The 26,328-nt window shown below is 38.8% G+C and overlaps 1 protein-coding gene across 1 annotated transcript in view; it reads left to right on the forward strand.

Annotated features, from left to right (window-relative positions):
- The first annotated feature begins 208 nt into the window (after positions 1-208).
- Positions 209-26,328, forward strand: part of DELTA-OAT (ornithine-delta-aminotransferase) — an 87,200-nt gene continuing 61,080 nt past the window's right edge. Inside the window, exons 1-6 of the mRNA XM_088976247.1 lie at positions 209-857; positions 14,712-14,820; positions 15,014-15,244; positions 15,697-15,856; positions 16,881-16,936; positions 17,538-17,690. Coding sequence (XP_088832373.1) covers positions 721-857; positions 14,712-14,820; positions 15,014-15,244; positions 15,697-15,856; positions 16,881-16,936; positions 17,538-17,690 — 846 coding nt within the window. The 5' untranslated portion in view covers positions 209-720. The remainder of the gene's footprint in view (positions 858-14,711; positions 14,821-15,013; positions 15,245-15,696; positions 15,857-16,880; positions 16,937-17,537; positions 17,691-26,328) is intronic.

The following is a 26,328-nucleotide window of genomic DNA, read 5'->3' on the forward strand; positions in this document are numbered from 1 at the left end:
ATAGATGGGTGGGGTCCAGCCCAAAGAAAGGGATCCCGCCATATTCCGATGCGTTCTGCTTTGGTTGTTGACAGTGGACCGGAGGAGGTGGAGACCACCGAATCGTGTGGTGGACCTTGACGTGTACCGCAACATCTTCACCGTCGAAAGTTTTTCGGATCTTTGCCACCTCAAATGACTAAAATATCCTTCTGTCTATCCATTCCACATTTCCACTCTTGTCGAATGTCGCCATGTCGGTCCATTATGCCGTCAAGTAAGCATTTTGATCTACAACTTTTTTTGCCACGTAGAAAAAGATAAACTGATAATGAAATTTGCCACGTGAATAGAGATCACATGGTGAATTAATCTGGTCGAGTTTTGCAAGAGCAGGAGAAATGGTTTGGTGAGTGCGAGGAATGGGTTTAGGATGAAGAACAAAACCGCTGAACTGGGGTAGCTCTGGAATTCTTTGGAGAATTGAATTAAAAATTCTCTTTCCGTTGCCTTTTTTTAGTTGCTATAGTTGATCATGCATGGATATACTCATTTCAAACGCATAGACACAAGGCCAGAGAAATCTAGCACATAGATAGGGAGACAGTTGCAGAGAGGGGTAGATAGAGAGAATTGGATGAATTTGATCCGTTTTAGGATCTGGGTCTGCTCTGTAGTTTGAGGAGGATCTATAACAGCAGTTGTTCGCTTGATTAATTTTGAGTGTTGGAATAATCATCAATGGCGACCAGGAGACCTCTACAGTGTTTCCTGAAGAGGGCTTGCAACGGGAGGAATTTCAGTGTTCTTCCCCAGAAAAGCAGCCCTCCCTCTTCTCAAGAACTCATGAATTTGGAACATGAATACAGTGCCCACAAGTGAGTCCTTTTCCACTTCTCTCCCATAAATGTTCAATTGATATCTGGGCATCTTAATTCTAATTTTACAATTCCAATCTCTTCCATGTTCTGTTTTCTGGGTTTGTTTATGTTGCTTGGTTTCATTTAGAATTTTCTTCTTGTTTCCATGTATAAGTGATACACGTGCATGCTTGTAAATGTACAGTTTTACTGATGTCTATTTTCATTGACACGACTTGTTCTCCTCACTCTTTCATCTATCAATATGACTGTTTCAGAGTCTGATTTTGCATCCTTCCTTATTGTTCTTTGTTTATACTACATCAAGTCTCCTGTCTCGGTGGACACGATTGTATTAATGGCGTTATGACATAAAAGACCAAAGCTACCTTTCATTTTAAATTTTGTTTGGTATTCTTTTTTTGTTGTGTATAAGGGGTAAGAGGGTGGCGGAGCGGACTAGACTTTTGATAATAATATATAACTTACAAGCTATGATACATTAAACCTGCGGCATCTAAGGACAAAGATCATGGGGTTCCCCAAAAAATTCGGTCTTTAGTTTTTTTTCCCTTGTCCTTTGGTCTCTAGTTTTTACTAGAGATAGGAGTAAAAAGACACTTCATTAATTTCATTTTTTTGGTAAGGTGATTAGTTTCACTTGGTGCATATGCAAAAATCATGGAAAACAATTAGAAATAGAGTTTATGCAGTTTGGTTAGAATCGTTGGATATGATGGCCCTTTAAATGTTGTGGATTTTTGATAGCTTCAGGCTATAATTAATAACTTTCATTTAGTTGTCTCATGGCACTAGTAAAAGCAAAGATGGAGCTAGCCAGGTGATTTCAATCTATATGTTTACAATTGCAGTAGCAACCAAATGAGATTAATGTTATAGCTATTTGCTGGGGCCTCACAACAATCACCCACAGGATAAAACCACAAAGTAATTGAAATAACAACCAAGAAAAATCCAATAACAAAAATAACGAAATTCAAGCAAAGACAAATTAAAACAAACACCACCAATAACACAAAGAATTTACGTGGTTCGGCCTTACCGCCTACGTCCACGGGAAAGACAAAATTTGTTCTTTATTATGAAAGAAAATGAGAAACAGTATAGGTACCTTGTGGCTTGCAAACCGAACCAACCCTTAACCCTCCTACACCCGTTCTCCCTTTCTCCCTTTCCTCTCTTAACCTGAAGAACAAAAACAAGGGAAAACTCCACTCTTACACCAAGAGTGCCATCTTTCTCTCGACCTCCCTTTTTTTCTCTCCAATAAGAAAAAGAGTAAACTTCTTTATCACTTGTCTGAAAAAACACTAGCCCTACACAAAAAAGAAACCTTTTATATGTAAAATTCTCTTTAACCTAAAGAGGGACCACACCAACCTTTAGATTAAAAAATAATCCAACGGTTGAAAAATAAGACACAACCCCAACACTATTCAACAATAAATCTAAATACCATGTGAGGTTGTTGAGGAAGTGAGCTTTTATTGGGTATTTCATGCATTCATATAAAATTATTTTTATATTTGGATTAAAAACTTAGATACATTACATGAGACCCATCATTAGGATTTCCAACAAACATTGCCTAGAGGGTACCAAATAATTTCCATGAAGACTCCATTTAGGTGGCATTTGATAAATCTGAAACCTGAAGTCTGAAAAGTTATAAAATATCAAGTGTCTGAAATCTGAAAAGAGGCATAGATGCTTTTCTAATTTTTAGAGGCTCTGAATAGATAAGGTTGTTTGTGTTGGATCAAACCTTTAACATCTGAAATTTCCTGATTTTACTATTTTACCCCTAGAATAGACTATTTTGTAAAATTGAGCTCAATTTGTACTATTTCACTCACTAACCCAGAATAGATACTTGCTTTTCCATCCTACAGTTTCTTTCCACACCTTTCACTCACCAACCCAGATATGAGATGATTTATACTTTGTTCACAATGCTAAGCCCCAATATGATCAGCAATATTAGGAAGATCACTTACTAGAGCTAACCTTTGAACCACTGACCAACTTAGAAAAAGAAAAGTAAAGAGGGTCACCCTGATAAAACATTCTCCTCCCTCCCTAACTTCGCCTTTTGCATCAATATGCTGAGATCCTTCAGTGTGATAATGAACAAAAAAGAGTTTTTTTTTCCAGGTTCAACAAAAAAAAAAGGTTCACCCTTACCTGATGGATACTCTGGACCTTCTAAAGAAAGCTTTTCAATTAACCATTTAGTACATAAATATTATCTATGAGGTTTTCTTTGGCCTCGTGTTGCCATCTGGCAGGCTAGATAATTCTACACCTTTATCTATGCTCTTTAACAAAGCTATTGGTATTAATCCAACACCCTACCCCTCCCACCCCAAATAAAAACAAATAAATAACTAGTGTCATTCAACTTCATTTCTGAATCATAACCAGTAACATCTATTTAACTTCATTTCTGAATCATAACCAGTAGCATTCAGTTGTGTGACTTCTTTCAAAGTTAAAATGTTTTGAAGACATATAACAAATGCCTTTTCCTCTAATTTTCTACTTATAAATGGTACATACCTATTTATCAAACATCTTTTACTGTCTTGGAATAATCATTGACAATAGTGAAATAAAGAAAAGAAAATAAAGGCACAAACATATAAGAATTAGAACATCAAGTGAAGAAAATAGTTGATAAATGCCATATAACCACAAGCAGAAAACAAAAGACGAAATAAAAATACAGTAAATTGAGCAACTGAACAATAGTTGTTTTTTAGAGCATACTGCTATGAACAACTGTAAACAAATCGAAATTTAAACATAAACAAATCAAAATAAATAAAAAATCTGAACTGGGTTTCCTATGAACAGTCGAAGATGCTTGTTAACCGTTGGCTAGGCATGAGGATGCTACTTCAGACAAGTGGCGATCTTCTTTCCCGTTCGAGAGAGAAAACACAAATGAGATAGGTTTTTAGGTTTTGGGGTTAACAGGGACAAAATCACGTCATTTCCAACTTTTCGGAGGGATTTTTTCAACTTTATGCTTGCTCTGAAACGTGTCTGAGTGCATTAAGAGCCGGCCCACGACCTTACAATTTCAGATCTGAAAACAAAATTCAGACCAATTTTTAGAAGCAACACCAAATGGGTCTGGTGTCTGAAAAGCAAGTTTTTCAGACACCGAACCTCTGAAAAGCGTTATCAAACGCCCCCTTAGTTTCATGTAAAATAGAGGTAAACAAATAATTTCTACAGGAAAACACTATTTTATGGTGTTTGATTGAATGCGAGTAGTTGTAAAAAGCAAACATTTTCTAGACAATAAGCAGTTCGATGAAGATGTCGAAAAAAGGAAATAAACCATGGAAATGAAGTTTGAAACTTGGGTGGTGTCAAGATTGAAATCTTGAAATATCTGCATACTGCATATGTATCAATCCTTGAGGTTTATTTTCTAATTTAGTCATAACACCAGGAAAAAATAGTGATGATTTATTTTCCTATTAAACTTCTTTGCCTACCGAAATCATTGACTTTTCCTTCATTTCATGTCCAACTAAATTTAGCCGAATGGCCTCTTTGAAGGTACTGGTCAGAAGATGGTTCAGTGAACACAAGATGATTCAGTGACATCAAAATCATGGTCAGAAGTTGACGTAGGAGAGGATATAGCAATGGAACGAAAGTGGGAAACATTCTCTAAAAAGCATGTCAAGATATGCAAATGCGCTGAAGAAGTAGGATCATAAAAAGACAACCTTTATGATGAGAATTGTACCGCACAAAAGCACATAAATCTTCCTGTGTGGACTGCTTAGTGCACTCCTATAGAGGTAGATGAGCATGGCAAACACAACAAAAAAACATGCAAATTAGAATAATTAGGGACATGTTGAAACATAGGAAAATATGATGAGGTTATAAGATGATGAAGTCTGACAATTAATTAAACGAGCAGCATTGGTTTTTGTTGCAGCTTCAACTGGAGATATTTGGATATTGTATAGTGGTAAATGAGCTTATTGATTCAAGAAGGGAGGGAAGGATGGAAATCTTGTGCAATATGATCTGGAAAAAGTCTATGACAATGTCAATTGGTGATGTTTGGATAACGTTCATGAGAAAATGTATTTTGATAAGTGGAGGAATTAGGTTAAGGTGTGTGTCACTATCCAAAGTTCTTTGTTTTGGTAAATGGGCAATGGAACCCCCTCTCCCTTTTGCTTTTCATTTGTATCATGGAAAACATGACTTAGTTCTCAAAGAAAGTGATGGAGGTGGGGCTTATGGAAGGTTTTGGAATTACCCACATAATGAGAAGGTGCAAGTGCTGCATTTCACTGATGACACACTCTTCTCTGTTGATGCTCCACAAAGCCACTCTCTCAGCTCTCTAGGGAATTCTGATGTGGTTTTAATTAGTTTTGGGGTTTAAAGGTTAATACGGGAGAAAGCTCAATTATTCCTGTTGGCCAAGTGGAAGAGGTTAAAAGCTTGGCTGAGGTTCTCAATTTCAAGGTGGACTACCTCCCAATCAACTATCTGGGGCTGCCTTTGGGAGATAGCCTATAGCAATCTGGAGCCCATTCATTGGGAGGGTTAAAAATAAGCTTTCATCTTGGAAGGCAAAATATTTGTCTAAGGGAGGCAGGGTGACCTTGATTAAGAGCTCCTTGGTGCACCTCCCCTCCTATTACATGTCCTTGTTCCCTATTCCAATGAAAGTAACTAGAAGAAGTGAGAAGTTGTAAAGAGACTTCTTAAGGATTGGTTGGCAGGAGATCAAAATACAGGCTGTGAGGTGGAATCAGATTTGTCTTCCCTTCAATGAAGGAGGCTTGAGGATGCCAATTTGCTCGGGAAATGGATTTGGCGGTCTGGGGCTGATATGGAGGTTTGGTGGAGGAAGTTAATTGACTCAATATTTGGTTTTTCTAGGGGCAACTGGATCTCTTAAAACTATTCCTTTGTATGGATGCTCTGTTTGGAAGGATGTGATGAAATCTTACAGGTCTTTTTCTAAAGGGGTATCATATAAGGTGGGAGATGGAGGGTGGATGAACTTTTGGCAGGATAGGTGGTGCAATGAAAGGCCATTAGCAGAATCGTTTCCCTACCCTTTCTAATTAGCTGAGAAGAAAGAAACATCTGTGGCAGTCTGGCAGATCCTAATCAAATTTTGGAGGGGAGTATGGTGATGCGGGAAATGGAAGAGTCCAAATTGGAATTTTATGAATTTTTATGAATTTTTGTATTTTTGGACACAAGGGATATTTTTGACATTTTGCAATTTTATGTGGGGTCTACTGATAGGGTTTAATTTGTCTAGTTATAGTTTGTTTATGTTTAAAATTTCAGAGTCATTGCATAAGTAGGATTAGAGTTATTGAGTCTTCTTTGAATTGAAATAGGATATGACAACTTAGTTTGAGTCCTACTAGGATTATTAAGTCCAAGTGTCTAACAGTTTGATTCTTAGGACTATTATGAGTCTAACAGTTTGATTCCTAGGATTATTATGAGTTTAGAGTCTATAAATATGTATGGAAGTTTCGCACAAAGGCAATGAAATATATTGAGTTTTCTTCAGCTTATGCTAACTATGGTGAGTGATTCCAGGTATTTTCTCTCTTCTTTCTATCCCTATTTTCTCTCTTATTCCTTCAAGAAGCCATTACAGCCATCAACAACCATAAAATTCTGATCAACAAGACCAATAAACATTCTTTAAGGACTAGAGCTGAGCTAGTCCTACATTGTAGAGATACTAGGCCGAAAGGACCCTAGTACTTGTTTTTTGTTTAGTAGTGTTCTATTTATTTTTTATATATTAATGGGCCTGTTAACTTCTTTTAATTTCTTTCAAGTTATTGCTCAGCTGGATACCCACTTAAGGGCAGACATGTAATTATTTTGATTAGTTCATATTAATAAAAGATTAGTGAGGGGAGAGAGAGGGAACCATAAAACTTCTTCTTCTTCCTCTCCATCTTCTCAATCTTCTTCTTATTCTTCTTCTTCTCTTCTGTTGCATCTCTCTTATTTTCTTCCTTTTTTATTGCTGTAATCAGAAATTAATACCAGACTTAAGAGGACTGATTCACATCTTGGTATCAGAGTGGTCCTTCCTCCTTTTTTGTTTTTCATTCTTTTCCCATACACCCTTCGATTAGAGCAGTGTATGGATAGCTACGTTTCTGATTGATTAGAGAACTGTTTTTCCCTAGTTGGTAGAGGGTTGGAGAGTTAAAACTGGTTGTAGATTGCCAAGAAGTGAAGCTGCTGTTTTTGTCCAAAACCCTAACCGACTAGAGAGATTCTCAGTTATAGGTTAAAGAGAAGGATTGGGTGTGGCGCTCAGGAGTTGGGAGGTTCCTTTTGATCTGTAGAAGAGGGCGATTGAAGTTGGAAGAAGTTTGGAGAGCTCTGGTAGGGGTGGCTACTTTTCTCTTTCCCGGCAGCTGGGTGCAATGAAACCCTAGATTTTGAGTCCTTGGGTACTGGACTAACCTAAGTTAGGTTCATAAAGACTGAAAACTTTTTTTTTTTTGAATTTTATTTGATCAATGGAGCAATCTGGAAGTGAAATGAAGCAGATTCTAGCATCTGGGGTTGGTCCAGTAGACTCCCTTTTGACCGGTGTGACTAGGGGTGAGCAAATGGGTACATTCTACTCGGAACCGAATGGAACCGATCTTGAACTGACCCTACCCAATCTGTTATAAAGTAGGGTCTAATTCCAAATTCTTGGAACTGACCCCCACCTAGGCCGGTTCTAGGGTCTATGGGTTTACCCTACTCGAACCGATCCGATGAACCGACCTTGGTTGGCCTTGGTGGAACCTGCCTTGGAACTTAACTTGCCTTGAAATAAACCCCAAAATACTTTTGGGGATGTGAAGATTTAAACCCAAGCACTTACGGTTACGAAGGCCATGGCCTCACTTGAACATTTACTTAAGTTATTTGATCATTTGTTTTCATTTTAATATTTGAATGTTTACAATAAGTAATGTAAAAGGTAATATTTACAAAACTTAAATTTAAATTATAAGTTTTCAACCATATAATGATAATCTACATATTAAGTTACTCAATTTAATCAATAAAGATAATATAAGTTCTAAATTATATATTACATTTATTAAAAATCAAGTTTTTAAAGAGCATGCTTCATTTTTTTGAAGGGGAGTAAAGAAGGAACAGGTTCCTTGGGTAAACCTTGGAACTGACCCCGAAACCACCAAGGCTATAACCAACCCTGGAACCGACCTTCACAAGGTAGGTTCTGGTTCCAAAGACTTGAAACCGACCCCTATAGGGTAGGTTCCAGGTTCTGCCGTGGAACCGAACTGAACCAACCCATGTTCACCCCTAGGTGTGACTACAATTAAACTGGACGAAACAAATTACCTAACTTGGGCATAATCTATACAGATTTATGTTTGCATTAGAGGTAAACTGGGGTATCTCACAAGCAGTAAGAAGAAACCTAAAGAGACTAATCCTACATACTAAAAATGGATGCAGGAGAACTACACAATGATTGGACGGTTTGTAAACTCTGTGTAGCCCCACATAAGTTAGCATTTCCTTTGGATGACTTCAGCCAAGGAGATTTGGGATTGTGTTATGGAAACATATTTTCATAAGTTAAATGCTGCAGGAGTCTATAAGTTAAAGAATGATGTGAACAATCTGAGATAGGGAGAGAAGAGTGTGGTAGTTTACCACTCCATGTTAAAATCATTGTGGTAGGAGATTGATACTGTGGAGACAATTGTGTGGGAAAGCACCAAGGAGGCAAAGGCATCCAGGAAACTAATAGAAAGAAACAAGGTGTTTGAGTTTCTTACAGGACTCAACCCTGAGTTTGGCATTACTAGGCATAATATTCTGGCCAAGGGAAGCCACCCTTGCTTAAGCATATCCTATGGTGGGTAGTGAAGAAAGTAGGCTACAAGTACAGTTACATGGACCACCTTCAAAGTATTTTGCACATGTTGGGGTAAAGCCAAAAGGTTTGACTGAGAAGAAAGAAGTGATCTGTGAATACTGCAAGAAACTGAAACATACTAAGGATACTTGCTGGAAAATTCATCCAGAGCTTCTCTCGGACAAGTTTCAGAACAACAACAACAACAACAATCTTAAGAAGAATGGTTAGATAGGGAAGCTTAAGAATGCAAATGTTGCTACAGTAGCTGAAGAAGGAAATAGAGAAGGTGAAGAGAAATTTTCTATGGAGCAGTTGGCAGTAGTAAAGGCAGAATTTGAAAGGTACGAGAGGTTAATTAATCATTTGGAGATCATTGTTGCAGCATCCAACTCTTCAGACAACACTTCTTCATCCGCATTTTCCCAATCATCTACTCATGCTTCTACAAATCATGCTACTGTTTCAGGTAATCATAAAATCCCTTTTCTTATTGATTCTAGTACATAAAACCACATTACCGGCATATCTAACCTCTTTTGCTCATATCAGCTCTTCTCTGGTAGAGAAGATATCCCTTATTGATGGGTCCCTTGCCCCCATGTCTGGCAAAGGGCATATCGAAGCCTTTGACACCTATGTTTTATCCTCTATTCTTCATGTCCCTAAGCTTAATACCAACCTCTTATCTATTAGTAGCTTGACTAAATCCATGAACTGTAGCATAACTTTCTTTTCTACTTATTGTGTTTTTTAAGAACTGAAATCTTAGAGGATTATTGGTAGTGGCCATGAGGTGAATGGAATATACTTGCTGGATTCACTTGATAAAATTCTTGGACCACCTAATGGAGTAGCTTTGGAGTTTGTTTTATCAGAGTCAGTTGATAAAGTCATGTTATGTCATTTGCGTTTTGGTCATTTACCTTTTTTTACTGAGTCATTTGTTTCCCGACATGTTTACGGGAATATCTTTGTTGAGTCTTCATTGTGAGTCATGTGAACTTGCAAAACATTGTAGATAGTCTTATTCAAAGAGTAATAAAATATCAATTTTTCTTTTCCATATTGTGCACTCTAATGTGTGGGGGCCATACCATTTACCTGTTATGGGGGCTTACAAATATTTTATCCCTTTTATTGATGATTTTTTCTCGCTATATATGAATTTACCTTATGAGATCCTAGGATGAAGTACCAATTATTGTGCAAAAATTTCATGGACTTACTCTTACCCAGTTTAACACTTGACTCAAAATACTCCGAACTGATAATGCCAAAGAATATTTTGAGAAGAATCTTTCATCCTATTTTGATGCCTTTAGGGTTATTCATTAGAGTTCTTGTTCCTACACTCCACAATAGAATGGAGTGGTAGAAAGGAAGAACTGCCATGTGGTTAAGGTTGCTAGAAGCCTCCTCCAGCTCATCCTCCTACATTTTCTTCACATCCTATTGTCCAAAGGTGGTACCAAAGACAAGGACTCAGGTATGAGCAAGTTGTTTCCACTCCTTCAACAGAGCCTCTTGCACCTCCCATCACTACTAATGTCACAAGTCAGCCTTCCTCTGTCCCTTTTGCTACCTTCCTAGACCTTGATCTTCCTATTTTCCCTTGCAAAATAAAATGGAAGTATACTGCCCATTACATCTCCAAACACCTGTCTTACAACCTTCTTTCTCAACCTATTATCCCTTTCGTGCTTTTGTTTCTATACATGTGATTCCAAGATCCGTACCAGAAGCCTTGTCCAAAACCAAAATGGAGGGATGCTATGATGATCGTGGACTTTCCTGAGGGGAAGGAACCAGTTGGTTGTAAATGGGTGTTTACTATCAAGTATCATTCTGATGGTACTATTGAGAGGTTTAAGGCTCGGTTGGTTGTTAAAGGCTACACCCAGATATATGGTATTGATTGCTTGGAGACTTTTGCTCCTTTGGCTAAGATGACTTTAGTTCGGGTTATGTTGTCTCTAGCTGCTATTTTTGGTTGTCCACTTCACTAATTCGATGTTAAAAATGCCTTCTTGAATGGAGACTTACATGGAGAGGTCTATATGTCTTTACCTCTAGGGGTGTATGAGAAGGAAATGCAAGGGAAGGTGTGTAAATTGAATAAATCCCTTTATGGCCTTAAACAATCTCCTAAAGCTTGGTTTGAGAGATTTCGGGTTGCCCTTGTTTCTTTTGGATATACATAGACTCAGTTTGATCATACTATTTTGATTGTTTATGTTGGTGACATTGTGGTTACTGGCAATGACACCAAGGAAGTGGTTAAAATCAAACGGTTCCTTAAGACTAAGTTTGAAATCAAAGACTTGGGAGATCTCAAATATTTTTGGGAATTGAAGTTGCTAGATCTAAGGATGGTATCTTCATTTTTCAACGCAAGTATTTCCTTGATTTACTTGTAGAGACTGACAAACTTGGTGCTAAACCGGCCTCCACCCCTATAGACTTAAATCACAAGCTTTCTGCTATTGATGGTGAACTATTGTCTGATAGAGGAGTGTTCTAAAGACCGCTTGAGAAGTTGTTATATCTTTGCATGACTCAGCTAGATATTTCATATGTAGTGTGTCATTAGTCAGATTATGCATTCATCTAGAGATACACATTTAGCAGTTGCAGAGAGGGTTTTGTGTTACTTGAAAGGCACTCCAGGGAAAGGTATTCTGTTTGCCAAGCACAAACATATGAAGTTGGAAGCATACACTTACTTGCCGTTCATTGTTTCAAAAGAGCAGTTGGCTGATGTCTTGATCAAAGGTGTTCCAAAAGGAAAATGGATATACTATATAAGCAAGTTGGGCATGATTGATATCTATGCTCAGCTTGAGGGGGAGTGTAAAGAGGCTGGGCTGAATGGGCCCTAGTACTTGTTTTAATTTCTTTTAAGTTATTGCTGAGCTGGCCACCCACTTAAGGGCATACATGTAATTATCTTGATTAGTTCAGATTAATAAAAGATTAGTGAGGGGAGAGAGGTCACCATTGAACTCTCTTCTTTTTCTTCTCTTCTACTGTATCTCTCTTCTTTTCTTCCTTTTTTATTGCTGTAATCAGAAATTAATACCAGACTTAAGAGGACTGATTCACATCTTACATCATATGGTCTGGTCTCCAGGTTTTAGGAGAAACTTGCAAGACAGGGAGATGGGGGGGGGGATGCTGGGCCTTCTTCAAATGTTGAGAAATATAACTATAACAGCAGGGCAGGAGGATGGGTGGTGCTGGAAATTTGAGAACAATGGGGTATTTACTGTCAGATCCTATGAAAGAAACTTGAGACCCCAGATACACCTCGTTCCCAATAGTGGCCCATGCCCCATGGTTCCATCCAAGTCTGTTTCGTGCTATGGTCAACTAAGGACAGCTTGTTAAAGAGAGGATTATGGATCCAAGATAGTTCTTGTGGGCTGTGGCTGGACATGGAGAACGTTAATCATCTTCTTGTCCACTGCAGGGGTGGCTGGCTTCTAGATACACTTCTTAAGAGATACTAATCTGAAGTGAGTGTTGCCTAGGTCCCCCATTCCTGAATGATGTGCTTCTTGCCTGGCCAGTTCATGGTTTGAATAGGAAGGGTAAGCTCATTTAGGAGATGATTCCTTCAGCAATTGTGTGGACCTTGTGGGCTGAGAGGAATATGAGGATGTTCCACAATATTAGCAGGGTAGAGGATGAGCTTCTTGGTTTGGCTGTTGGTAAAATTAGGCCTTGAGTTAGTTAAAAAACAATAATCAGGGAAGATGGGTGTATAGACAAGAATTGATAGAAATAAAAAAGCTTGCATCTGAAGTTGGGGCCTCTTTCAAATGGTTTAATGGATCAGCAAATGGTTTGGATGATGCCAGATGTGTTGGCCAAAGACGAGGTTTCTTGGGATCAATTATATTGGGTGGCTTTGCATGATATTTGAGGTCTGGGCCAGCTCTAGGGAGCTGGTGGTTGTATTTCTTCAATACGCTTCTTTTAATTTAATATTTTTTGCTGATAAAAAATGGGTCTTGGGTTTCTGCCTCTAAGGAGTTTTCTCTCTAGTTTGCTATTTTTCTTACACAAAATGTAAAATTGTAAACTTGTGGAGCATCTGGTGTTCTTGTAGCCTGCTCTAGAAATCTTGTTGTATCTTTGGTTGTGTTTTGAATAAAATTACTTTATCCTTTTTCAGAAAAAAAATCTGAAGAAAATACCTGTTGCAGACTGTTTAAAACAGGTTTTGTAAATCTGGAAATTGATAAAGCAAAACCAGACAATATATTAAAACTTAAAAGTGAATCAATCAACTAAGCAGTATGATGTTTATTGGGCATTGAAATAGAAATAAAAAGAACTGGAAGCAACTTCTTATATACTAGTGATTGAGGTGTGTAATGCTCTTTACTCCCCACCCCCACCCCCAAAAAAAGTGTGTATTATGTATGCCTGCCATACTTAAGGTAGATTTCATCCTCGCCCATGAATGTTTTCCTGGTTCCTTGAGGTCATCTACATTTAACCCAGATATTTAAGCCAGCATCTTAGTATAGAGCAGAGCATGTACAGATCTCAGCAATAATATGACTCTGAGAGAGGAAGCAATGCCCAATCAATGAAAGGCAAACTAACTTAACAGCTTCCTATTGTTTGATTTTGTATAAATAGATTTTTGTATATCTGAGGGATTGTAATAGCCAAGGCTGGATAGCTACAATTCTGAGGGATTGTAATCCTTTCTTAGGATTAGTGAATGATTAAGCAAAGTCTATAAACAAACTTAAAATAAAGAAAATAACTTAAAACAAAATTTGGAATTTAAACCGATAAACTATGACTGAAAATAAGATTTCTGGTTCAAGAAAAAGATCAAAATCAAGAGTGAAAAGAGCCAGGGGATTTTCTCTAATTGAACAAGAGTCATCATTGCACCTATCTTGTGTAAGAGAATGATGGACTGCACCACCTAAAGTAGCTGTTCCAGGAATCACTTTTGGGCTTCAGAGAGACAATCAAATACATAAATCCTTAAATGTGTATTTTGGCTTATGTGAAAAAGGTGAAAGAATATTTAATTTCCTAATTAGGTTTAAACTGGACATTGTCAAAATTTTTTCTAGAAACTATCTTACATCTATTTAGAATCAAATTTCGATACTAAAGCTGAATAGAAAGTAGAAACTACTCATAAGTTAGATAACAATTAAACTACTCTGAAAGCAAAATATTAAGTATTTTGAATAATTGAGAAGCCAAGTAGAACTGTTACTCATTACCTGTCTATATTTTGGCCACAAGTCTTTCAAATCAACTACAGGGGCATAATCTAGGACATGTTGGTTAGATATCAAAAAACTTTTCCAAAAGCATCAAAAACAAGATTATTCAAAACTTTTTGACCAAAAAAAGTTGCAATAAATACTCAACTCTGCTCAACTAAACCTTGTCTCAACTGTATGGTGTTGGCTACACAAATCCTGTTCCGCCATTCTGTTCTGTTCAGTATCATATCTATTGTTAAACTATGGGCCCTCGAATTATTCCTCATTACTTCAGCACTTTTTTTTCTTGGTCTGCTTCTTTCTTTCTAGACTCTTCAACAAATAGAGTTACACCTTTGATATCAGTGATGCCCAAATACTCAACTTTCTTTCCATATGGATGAAACATCATTGTTCTATGTTCTAACCACAGCCATTTGCATTTACTATCAACCTTTAATACTTCTTTAAAGCTACTCCACAGGAAGGTACAAAGAGAAAAAAACATATACACTCACACATGTAGAGCGTCTAGTCTTTGTGGTTCATTGTTGGCAATGTGCATACATGCCTGGCATTCTATGCAAGTCAGTATTTACATCCATTTATTAGTTGTAGTCTCTTAAAGGTTGCTTGGTGTTTTGGTGCCATTTAAATTCAAAATTTCTTGTCAAAATGCAGTTATCATCCAATTCCCGTGGTATTTTCACAAGGAAAGGGTTCACATGTATGGGATCCTGAAGGCCACAAATATCTGGACTTCCTCTCAGCTTACTCTGCTGTTAATCAGGTAGACATATTCTTCTAAACATGAGGCAGGTTTAGTTCATTCTATACATGACTCCAACCTTCTTCAAGCGTAAATTTGAGAAAAAAATGTTAATTTAATTTTAAATTATTTCATTTTCAATGGAGTCTGTTGATGAAATGAGTTTACCAAATAGTGCTTGGATATTAATTCAACTCTGGCATCTAAACCTCAGGGGCATTGTCATCCAAAGATCATGAGAGCTTTAGTTGAACAGGCAGAAAGGCTCACTCTGAGCTCTAGAGCTTTCTACAATGATCAATTCCCAATATTTGCAAAGCATATAACAACGATGTTTGGCTATGACATGGTTCTTCCAATGAATACTGGGGCTGAAGGTGTGGAAACAGCACTGAAGTTGGCAAGAAAATGGGGTTATGAGAAGAAAAAAATTCCCAACGATGAGGTATAGAATAGTCATTGAATATACTAGTTTTCATAATGTTTCTACTTTTAATGCAGACTAAACATCATTGTCTTATATACAATGAAAATTCTCCTGATAGGACTTCGGAGTGAAGAGTGTTGGGTATGATACTCAACTAAATGTTGGTACATATTCCCTCAATTCACACATGTGTACCAATATAATATAGCTAAGTTATTTCTCATTGTGATGAGGAGATTATGGCCCTTTGATATTGTAAATACCATGAGTAGGCCTTACATTTCCTTCTTTTTGTTGAGGTTTTATTTTTTGAGGAAATTAATATGCATTTAAATTCATTGAACTTTACATTCACTGGGCCCTGGTGGAAGAGGATCCATCAAGCTTTTATATCTCCACTATTTAATTTTTATTTTATTCCCCTAAAAAAGGCAAATAACTCCAGTAACTTAAAACTGAGTCTTGCTCAGGCAATTATTGTATCATGTTGTTGCTGTTTTCATGGTCGTACATTGGCTGTGATTTCTATGAGCTGTGACAATGACGCTACACGTGGTTTTGGACCGTTGTTGCCTGGTCATCTTAAAGTTGATTTTGGTGATGCTGATGCACTAGAGAGGATCTTTAAAGGTATGCAGATATGAAATACTTAGAATATATTGGTGTTTTTTTCTGTGTTTGTTTACATAGAACTAAAACATTAAATTCATTGTTGGGATGTACCTTAAAGGCTTAAACATGACCTGATATATGGTATGCATGTTGTAACTTATTATCTGTTGGATCCAACCAAGGAAGTTTCATTAATCAAGCTAATAGGATTCTCTTAACCATCAAATATATAGATATGCCTGGATTGCTCTAAATAATTTGATAAATTACCAATTTACAGACATGCCAACCCTATTCTTTTTCTTGTTTATGGTATTTTATAGGTGGGAAACATCAAAATGTATTTCCAGCTTCTCGTATGTGATCCTCCTCTAAAGTATTTGTTAGTAGAGCTAGGATCAGGCCAAAATGAACGTGAGTTGGAAGTAGTGGGAAATGGTTTGAGGGCCCACAATTTAACAATAGATGTAGCACTCAACAGAGTGGGATGGCAGAACAGGATTAATGTAGCCAACCTTGTATAGTTGGGACTAACAAGGCTTACTTGAGTTGAGTCAAAATGAAAGGTTTAAGTATACCGGGGGCCATTTCACAAGTATGAGAGTGCAGTTTTAAGTCTGAGAGCAGCCACTTTGTGCAAAAAATGTCAATGGTTAGGTCCATATTTAGTCCACCCCTTCCAAGACCCTGGACAGCTGGGACCAACATTCGTAATGTTCCTTAAGGGGCCATTACATGGTGCAATGGTAAAATCTCAGTCTAACAAGCATGAGACCGTGAGTTTGAGTCTGAGAGCGGATAATTTGTGCAAAAACTGCCATGGTTTAGGCATGTTCTACCCCTCCCAGTCCCAAGACCCCAAACAGTTTAGGATCATAATTGGGTAATTGCCCTTTTAGATTTAAAGTATACCTAAAGTAACTTTTGGACTTTACTTTTATTATTTGTTATTAATTTCTCAAATCATTGTTGTTTCAAAAGTGTAATTGTTTGTCTCTCTCTCTCTCTCTCTCTCTCTCTCTCTCTCTCTCTTTTGATGCAGAAAAAGGAAATCAGATAGCAGGGTTTTTGTTTGAACCTATTCAAGGAGAGGCTGGGGTATGTGTTCTATGAAGTTGGAACTTATTATCGGCTGATTCTATTCAAAATTTTTTGGTGGATTATTCAATAAATTATTCCTTGATTTGCTAACTTAATCCAGTGGAATCAGTTTGGCTGCACCTTAAACACCTTGTCTTAACTCTAAATTAATATCTATAAACTTTTATAAGATCTCATTAACTCGGTTGAGTTCATGCAGATATCGATTTTCATATATAACCCAAAATATCCATTATTATTCAGAACTTCAATAATTCTGAAAGTATTAAATATTTTTCGATAGCTATTTTCATGATAACCCAATAGAGGGATCTCTCTTATTTTCTTCCTTAATTTCCTATGCAGACCTAGGATTTAACTTTGAATGAAGTAATTTCATTCAACCTTTGAGCTGTATAGCAGCGGTTAATCTTCCTACTCTTATGTGGAGAAGAAGGTCCCTTGCCATAACATGAGAATTCAACATTTTTTTTTCTTTTTTTGGCTGCTAATTTTCCTTGTATAAATTGAAAAGTTGCATATTAGATTTTCATTTTTTACAAGGTAAGTAGTATTTCGTGGACATCCTTTTTACTATTCTCTTTCATTTCTTTTCTAGGTTATACTTCCACCAGATGGGTATTTAAAAGATGTCAGAGATCTCTGCACAAAATACAATGTTCTAATGATTGCTGATGAAATACAAACTGGCATAGCACGTACTGGGAGAATGCTGGCTTGTGATTGGGAAAATATCCGACCTGATGTTGTGGTAAATATTTCTTATTTATCTTGACAAACATGCCAGTTATGAGTAAAATATGTGACATACTTTTGGTCCTTTTTTGGCATTTTTGAACTTTCTATCAGCAAAAGCAAAATTGTTAGCTGTCTAGAAATTCCTTTTTTCTTTGACTTTTGTCATATTCTTTTTCCTTGAGGTATGAAGCTTTTAGGTGGGTAATATTTTAGAAAATGTCACTTTCAAAATTTCCTACTTGCACAGTAATCTAGGTTTCTGGATGATGTGATGGGTGAGCTACATTCGACTGTCCTAGCCTCCAAACAACATTGTCTGAATACAGTAGTGTTCTTTTCCACGAGTGTCCAGATAACATACTATGGAATAAGTCCATCTAATCAAAACGGTTATTGATGTTAATCAACCCAAGAGGTGGCCACCTACTAGTGGTCAAATATGAAATACCCTTGCATGTGTCTGGTTGGGTGACTTTCCTTTAAGTGTGAAGTTTCATTTGCTCTATTCCCTCTCTCAGTGTTAGAAGGAACCCATTACTAAATTTTACTCAGTCTTTTCTTCGGGCTTGAATTGGGATTTCGGTTTTGGAAGGGGCTTTTAGGAAAGAGAGTGACTCTGTGATTGAACCATTGTCATTGCTTAATTCAGTCTTCTTGGATCCACTCATCCACATTCAACATATGTTGGGTTATTGCCCAATGCAAGGACCACTTTGAGGGGGTTCTCCTCCTACATAAGGAAGATAAGGAAGGGGAAGGAAGAAAGAGTTGGGATAATTCTTGGCATGCTCTTCTCCTCCTCTACTAACGTTATATAGTTCTCTTTATTACAACCATTACCCATTATTCTGCCCTAACCAATTCTGACTTCACAGTGGATCCCAACCAACTAGGCTGACGTGTCCTGTCTTTTGGTGATTGGTATACACAAAATGAACTGGGTGTGGAATATCCACTCTGTTTGCCACCATTAGACTGCTACTGATGTGGGCCTTGTCCTGGGCCTGAGAAGTGGCCTGAGACCGTGAGTCCTGTAGGTTCTTATCAATTGTCGTCCCTCAAGAAAACCTTGCCCTCAAGGTTGAATCCAAGGTACTATTGCTGGATCTGTGTACAAGATTCCTAAGTGGCATCATCAAGATTAAGTTCATTCCAGGCAATCAAAGCTTCTTTTGCGAACTTCTTCCCTTTCTTGACACAACAAAAGTCCAACACCTTAAGGGGAACTATTTAGAGAAACCTGTCCTCTGAGAATTCGGGGAGGGTGGTACACACTCGAGTTTCTGAGTTGAGGAACTGCTTAAGAAGTGAAACATGGGATACAGGGTGAAGCTTGGAAGTAGGGGGGAAGACCCAAGTGGTAAGCCACCTCTCCTACCTGAGCTATCACTCGAAATTATCCATAGTAACAAGGAGACAACTTCTGATTTGCTCTCTTTTCCACAGTTATCTGGTGATAAGGTTGTAGTTTAAAATAGGCGAAATCACCCACTTGAAATTGCACTTCCTTATGTTTCTTATCATAATGGAGCTTCATCTGTGATTGGGCCCAACGTAGGTGTTCCTTTAGTAGCTTAAGTATCTCATCCCACTCTGTCAGATGGGCATCCACCTCTGCAATTACTGAGTGAGGACCCCTTTTCATATGGTAAAATAAATAGATGGGGGTTCCCTCCCATTTAATGCTTGGAAAGGAGTCATACCAGTTGAAGCATTGAAAGAGGTATTATTCCAAAGCTCTGCCCAAGGGAACCATTTGGTCCATTACTTTGTCCAATCACTGTTGAAGCATCGTAAGTAAGTCTCCGAAGAGCGGTTTACCACCTTGGTTTGACCATCGGTCTGTGGGTGGTAACTGGTAGAGCAATGTAGTTTATTACCCTGGGCCCTGAAATAATCCTTCCAAAATTGGCTACATCTTGAATGAAGACCCTAGCCACTTGTGACCCGTGAAGCTTGGCTACATCTTGAATGAAGACCCTGGCCACTTGTGATGTTGTGTAGGGGTAGGAGAGCCGAAAAATGGGCATATTTAGTATGGTGATCCACAACTACCAAAATACAGACTTACCATAGGAGCTAGGGAGTCTAGTGATGAAAACTGTTTGCTGGAATAAGGCTGCCAAATGAGAAGAGACTAGAAGGGCGGCAATATTACTCTCAGCCAGCCCTAATCTATTATATATAAGGGCATTACATAGTGTTACATAAATAGACTAGAATTCCCCTGATTAGTGATGGGACACCTAGTCAAATAAAACACTAAATAAGATTAGGCCCAATAACTAATGTCTTAAGACACAACAAAGATAAAACAAACAAATTAAGACAGCCGAACCAACACTCCCCCTCAAGCTAAGCATGGATGTCAATCATGTTTAGCTTGCCAAGTAAGGCCAAGAATTTCACTATAGCTAGCCCTTTAGTTAGAACATCTGCAATCTGCATCTCGGAGGGAGTATAAGGAATGTAGAGTTCTCCCGAGACGATTCTTTCTCTGACAAAGTGGCGGTCTATCTCAATATGTTTCGTTCTATCATGTTGCACTGGGTTATTTGTAGTGTTGATGGCAGCCTTGTTGTCACAGAACAACCTGAGAGGGCACTCGATCTTTATTCCAAGTTCACCAAGAAGGATCTTAAGCCATAGAAGTTCAGCAACACCATGAGCCAAAGCTCGATATTCGGCCTCTGCACTAGATCTAGCCACCACATTCTGTTTTTTACTCCTCCATGTAACTAAATTTCCTCCAACAAAGGTGCAGTACCCAGAAGTAGACTTCCTGTCCCCAACAGAGCCAGCCCAATCTGCATCAGTATATCCTTCAACTTCAATTTTATTGTTTTTTTTGAACAGAATTTCTTTCCCCGGGCAAGACTTCAAATATCTGAGGATGCTTTCCACAACTCTCATGTGAGGGATTGAATTCACTGACAACATGTACAGCATAAGCAATGTCAGGGCGAGTGAGGGACAGGTAAATCAACTTCCCCACCAACTTTTGATATCTTTCCTTATCAAGGTAGTCCTCTCCTATAGACTCTTATAGACCATGGTTTTGTTCTATTGGAGTATCTGCTGGCCTACACCCCATCATGCCTGTCTCTTGTAGAAGACCAATGACGTATTTCCGCTGACATATATAGATGCCCTCTTTGGATCTAGCGACTTCAATCCCAAGAAAGTATCTCAGTTGGCCCAGGTCTTTGATCTCAAATTCAACAGCCAAGACCTTCTTTAGTCTTTTAATCTCTTCCTGATCATCCCCTGTAATTACCATATCATCCACATTAGACAATAAGTGTTGTAAGTTTGCCATTTCTCTTCCTTATGAACAGGGTATGATCTGCCCCACTTTGAGTGTAACCCCCTTTCTTCATGGCCCCACATAGCTTCTCAAACCAAGCACGTGGGGACTGCTTAAGACCGTATAGAGCTTTTCTCAGTCTACATACCTTCTTGCCAAACCCATAATCTGGTGGAGGATCCATGAATACCTCTTCATGTAGGTCGCCATTTAAAAAAGCATTCTTCACGTCCAACTGATGTAGCTCCCATGAGAAATTTGCATCCAATGATAATAGAACTCGGATTGTGTTGAGTTTTGCTATTGGAGCAAATGTTTCTTTGTAGTCAATCCCTTCTTTTTGAGTAAACCCTTTTGCTACCAGTCTAGCCTTGTACCTTTCAATGGACCCATCCTCCCTATGCTTCACAGTGAACACCCACTTGCATTCAACAGTGCCTTTCCCTTTTGGTAGATCCACTAATTCCCAAGTCCCTGCTTTCATTAAGGCCTTCATTTCTTCGTCCATAGCCTCTTTCCATTTTGGGTCAGATACTGCCTCTGAATACCTAGTAGGGACATGCACAGAAGAAAGATCCGACACAAAAGAACAATACCAAGGAGACAATTGTGAGTAAGACACAAAATCAGCAATGGGGTGTCTGATAGTACAAGAACGGGTAGACTTACGAAGGGCAATAGGAAGATCCAAGTCAGAGGAATTGATAAGATTACCTTGAGTTTTTGAGACAGGTTGATCCGACTCCAGTTGGTTGCTGTCATGAGTTAGATGACCCTTCTTCCTTCTGTTGTAGGTGATTTTGATATCTCTTTGCTGCCTGCTGGAGTCTTCAGTAACATTTGCAACATCATTAGTAGTAGCCGGAACAATGGGAGCCTCACTAGAATCACTCGGAATACCACAACTAGGTGGATCAAGAGGAGAAGATGGAAGGTCTGAGGTAGAGAGAGGCACAAAGAAGGAGGGAACAGAAGGATCCTCTTCCATCCCACTAGTCTCCCCCTGAAGAGGATTCTGGGAAGAATGAAAATAGGGTTGAGACTCAAAGAATATCACATCCTTTGTAACATTTTTTCTTGGTGACTGGATCATAACACTTGTACCCCTTCTGAGTAGGGGAGTACCCCAAAAAGATTCCCTTCATAGCCCTAGGATCCAATTTGGTCTTCTGTGGATCCTTGACATATACAAAGCAAACACAACCAAAGACTCTCAGTGGAAGAGAAAAGTCAGGAAGGTGAGGGCAAAGAACAGAGAAAGGAGTTTTCATCCCCAATACCTTGGATAACATTCGACTTATCAGATATGATGCAGTAAGGATTGCTTGAGACCAATAGTTTTTTGGAACTTTGTGCTGAAATAGTAAGGCTCGAGCAGTCTCCAATAGGTGTTTATTCTTGCGTTCAGCAACCCCATTCTGTTGGGGAGTACTAGCACAAGATGACTAATGAATCATTCCAGCATCCTCCATAAACAGATTCAGGGACCTTTCAAAATATTCAACAACATTATCTGACCTGAATTGTTTGATTTTCTTGCCAAATTATGTTTCAATCATTTTACAAAAAGTCATGGTTACCTGCGACACTTCATCTCGTGCTTTTAATAAGTAGATCCATGTGCATCGAGAATAGTGATCAATAAAACTGATAAAGTATCGAAAGCCATCAACAGAAATAATGGGAGAGGGGCCCCAAACATCAAAGTGGACTAAGTCAAAAGAAGCTTGAATTTCATTACTAGAAGTTGAATAAACAGTTCTACATTGCTTTGATAGTTGACAGACTTCACAGACTAACTCTTGACTTGAAACATCTTTGAATAAGTCTGGAAACAACACTTCCAATGATGAAAACGGTAAATGACCTAACCTAGCATGCCATAGATGTAAACTAGCTATTGACTCCACATTGGACCGACTACTAGTAGCAGATGTTTGTAAGGCCGAACTGATGTCTACATCAAGGTAGTAGAGACCTCCACACTCATGACCGCTCCCAATCGTTCTCCGTCAATTTGTTCTGAAAGACACAATTCGTAGGAAAAAAGGTTATGCTACAATTCAAATTTTTTGTAAGCTTTGAAATAGATAAGAGATTTGAAGAAATATTGGGAACATGCAAGACAGATTTGAGTGAGAGGTCCTTGCTTAGGTCAACCATTCCTTTCCTAGAAATGGGAGAGAGAGAACCATCAGCAACCCTCATCTTATCGTGGCCAGACATTAAATGATAGGAAGAAAATAGAGAAGACATGTGTGTCATGTGGTCAGTTGCACCAGAATCAATAATCCAAGAGGCAAAATCAATAGTACTAGTTGCACTAAAGGCAGAGACAATACCTGATCTAGCAAGGGAGGTGGAAGCAAGAGAATTGGTCCTTAGACGGGCTAGGGCCCGGCTGAGTACCTCTACCTCATCGGCAGTAAAACCCAAGGACCCGATTCTAGGGGAATTAGTAGTCTGTCCCAAGGAAGAGGAAGAAACAGTGGATGAGTGTTTTGAACCCTCATCACTGTGACTCGTAGCTAGATTCCCACTTGCAGGTTGACCTTTCTGATGCTTCTTATCTTTCCTCAATGCAGCTGGCTTTAGATGCGGATAGAGAACCCAACATTTCTCTTTTACATGCCTTTCTCCTCCACAGTGGGTGCACTCAGATGTCTCTTGTCCGAGTACCTGTTCCTTTTTGATTTGTAGAGATTAGGGCCGAATGCTCCACAAACTGTTCAACTAGTTTAGTTTGAGTATCAACCTGCATCTCTTTTCTTCTCACCTCTTCATTCTTCACAAGGTAGTAGACATGATGTAAGTCTGGCATTTCATCCCTTCCCAGAATTTGGGACCGTATGCTCTCATATATTGGATCTAGGCCAGCCAAAAATTTAAATGCTCTATCCTCTTCAACCTGTTTGTCATGCTTTTCCTTGTCTCTGTTATTCTCCCAATCAATAATAAGGTGATGATCTAGCTCTTCCCATAGTCCTTCTAGTGTAGCAAAATATGTTGCCACACTCATATCTCCTTGCCTCAAGGCAGCAATGTCTTGATTCAGTCTGTAAATTCTGGCATTATTTTTTTTCTGCCCATAGGTTTTAGACACTTTTTCCCATATCTTGGCAGTAGTGGAAAAATGTTGAACAGTCCTAGCTACCCTTGGAGTCATTGAAGCAAGTAGCCAGCACATAACTGTAGCATTCTCCTTGTGCCAAGCTGCACTCCCCACTTCGGGTTCCTTCTTCTGCCCGTCCAAGTAATCAGTGAGTTTCCTGGATGTGATGAAGAGCATGGCTGAAACAGACCATTCTCTGAAGTTGTACTCATCCAACAACACATTTGTGATCTGTAGGCTGTGCAGATTTGGATTCTCCAGATTAGGAGACCTCCTCCTACAAGCCCTAACATCTCTAGAAGACACTTCCCCAGATATAGAAGACATCTTCTCCTACTTGTAAATGTCAAGACTGTAAACACAATATATTGAGAACTGTTTCAAACTTACGGAACTTGCTGCACTGAAACTCAGTCCTGAGAACCCGTCACAGAGCTGAAACACCGAGTACTACACTGCTGCACTGCACCCTAATTACTGCTGTCACAGACTATAATCTGTTGTGCGACCCTCTGCTGTGTTCTAATCACTGGTGCCGCAGCCTGCAACTTGCTGTGTTGGCTTCTACTGTGTGCTAATCACTGCTATCGCAGGCAATAACCTCACCCACGAACAGTTCTAGGACTGCTGAGATCAGTCCTCCCTCCTAGATCTGTTCTACACAGATCCCTCTTAGCCGAATGGCTACAGTTTGCTGTACTGTGCCTATTAGGGCATCAGTTTCTGGGCCTAACTCCCCTTGGGCCCTACAACCAAGGGAAACCCTAGATGTAGGTCCTGCTTTGTTCTACGACCAACCCTAGGGTTTCTTTGCAGCAACCAAGATAGAAAAGAAGAAGAGAGAGAGGTAGATGCGAGTAGAAGAAGAAGCAGCTGCTGTAACCAGGCGAAAGATTAGAGCTCTGATACCATGTTTGCTGGAATAAGGCTGCCGAATGAGAAGAGAAGAAGAAGAAGGAGAAGATATGAGAAGGGTGGCAATATTACTCTCAGCCAGCCCTAATCTATTATATAAGAGCATTACATAATGTTACATAAATAGACTAGAATGCCCCTGATTAGTGATGGGACACCTAGTCAAATAAAACACTAAATAATATTAGGCCCAATAACTAAGGCCCAATAACTAATGTCTTAAGACACAACAAAGATAAAACAAACAAATTAAGACAGCCGAACCAACAAAAACCATCGTGATATCTTCCTAAACCCGGTTTGGCATGGGTAAGGGCTGCAATATCCCAGCCGGGGCCTGATTATTATACTTGTTCTGTTGCCAAATATGACAACTTGCTACGAATTCCCACACTTGTGTCTTCATATCTGGCCAGTAGTAGTGGCTTGATAGACACTTGTATGTTTGCAAAATGCTTCAATGCCCAACCATTGCTGTGTGAATAATTTCAGATTTTAGAAGTTCTTGGTGGAGCTCAGATGGAGTGACTGCCAACCTGCCTTTGTAGAAGAGCATTCCATCTTGGGCATAGTATCTTGGAACTGATGATGGATTTTTGGTCCAAAGCTCCCTTATCTGGCCCAAAGTGGTGTCATACTGGGCTTCTAATTTAATCATGTCCAAGAGGGGATATGTGGGCTGAGATAGATCTATGGAGAGGAACTATATTCAATTTAGTAGTCATTTACCATTAACTTGTAAACCCATTTCTGTTGCTCAGGCATCAAGACTTGCTGATCCAATAAATGCTTTAAATTCTGTTGATTTGTATGGATAATGAACTGGCAGCCTAGTAAATAAGCACACTACTTGAGAACTGCTAGAACTGCAACCATTAGCTCATTTTCATATGTTGACTTTGTTTGGGCCTGAGCAGAAAGGGTCTTACTGTAGAAGGCTATGGGCTGGTTGTCCTGCATTAATATGACCCGCAATCTGGTGCCAGAAGCATCAGTTTCAACAACTAAAGTTTTGATGAAGTTCGGAAGAGCTAGTGTAGGTGGTGGACTGGTCACCGCGGTCTTGAGGGCCTCAAAATCTTGTTTGCTGAAGCATCCCAATGAAATGCTTCTTTCTTTAGTAGTCGGGTCAGGGGAGTGGCTAGTTGGACATGTCCTCTTATAAAATGACAATAATAATCGGTCGAGCCCAGAAAGCCCGTAAGGCATTTCACTGAGTTGGGCCTAGCCCATGATACCATAGTCGAGGTGTTATTTACCATGAACTTACCATTCTCTACACCATGGCCCAAGTAATGCACCTGTGATTTCCCAAAA

The sequence above is a fragment of the Nelumbo lutea genome, chromosome 3, assembly GCF_056320005.1.
Source record: "Nelumbo lutea isolate HS-2025 chromosome 3, American lotus-T2T, whole genome shotgun sequence".
Classification (NCBI taxonomy): Eukaryota; Viridiplantae; Streptophyta; class Magnoliopsida; order Proteales; family Nelumbonaceae; genus Nelumbo; species Nelumbo lutea.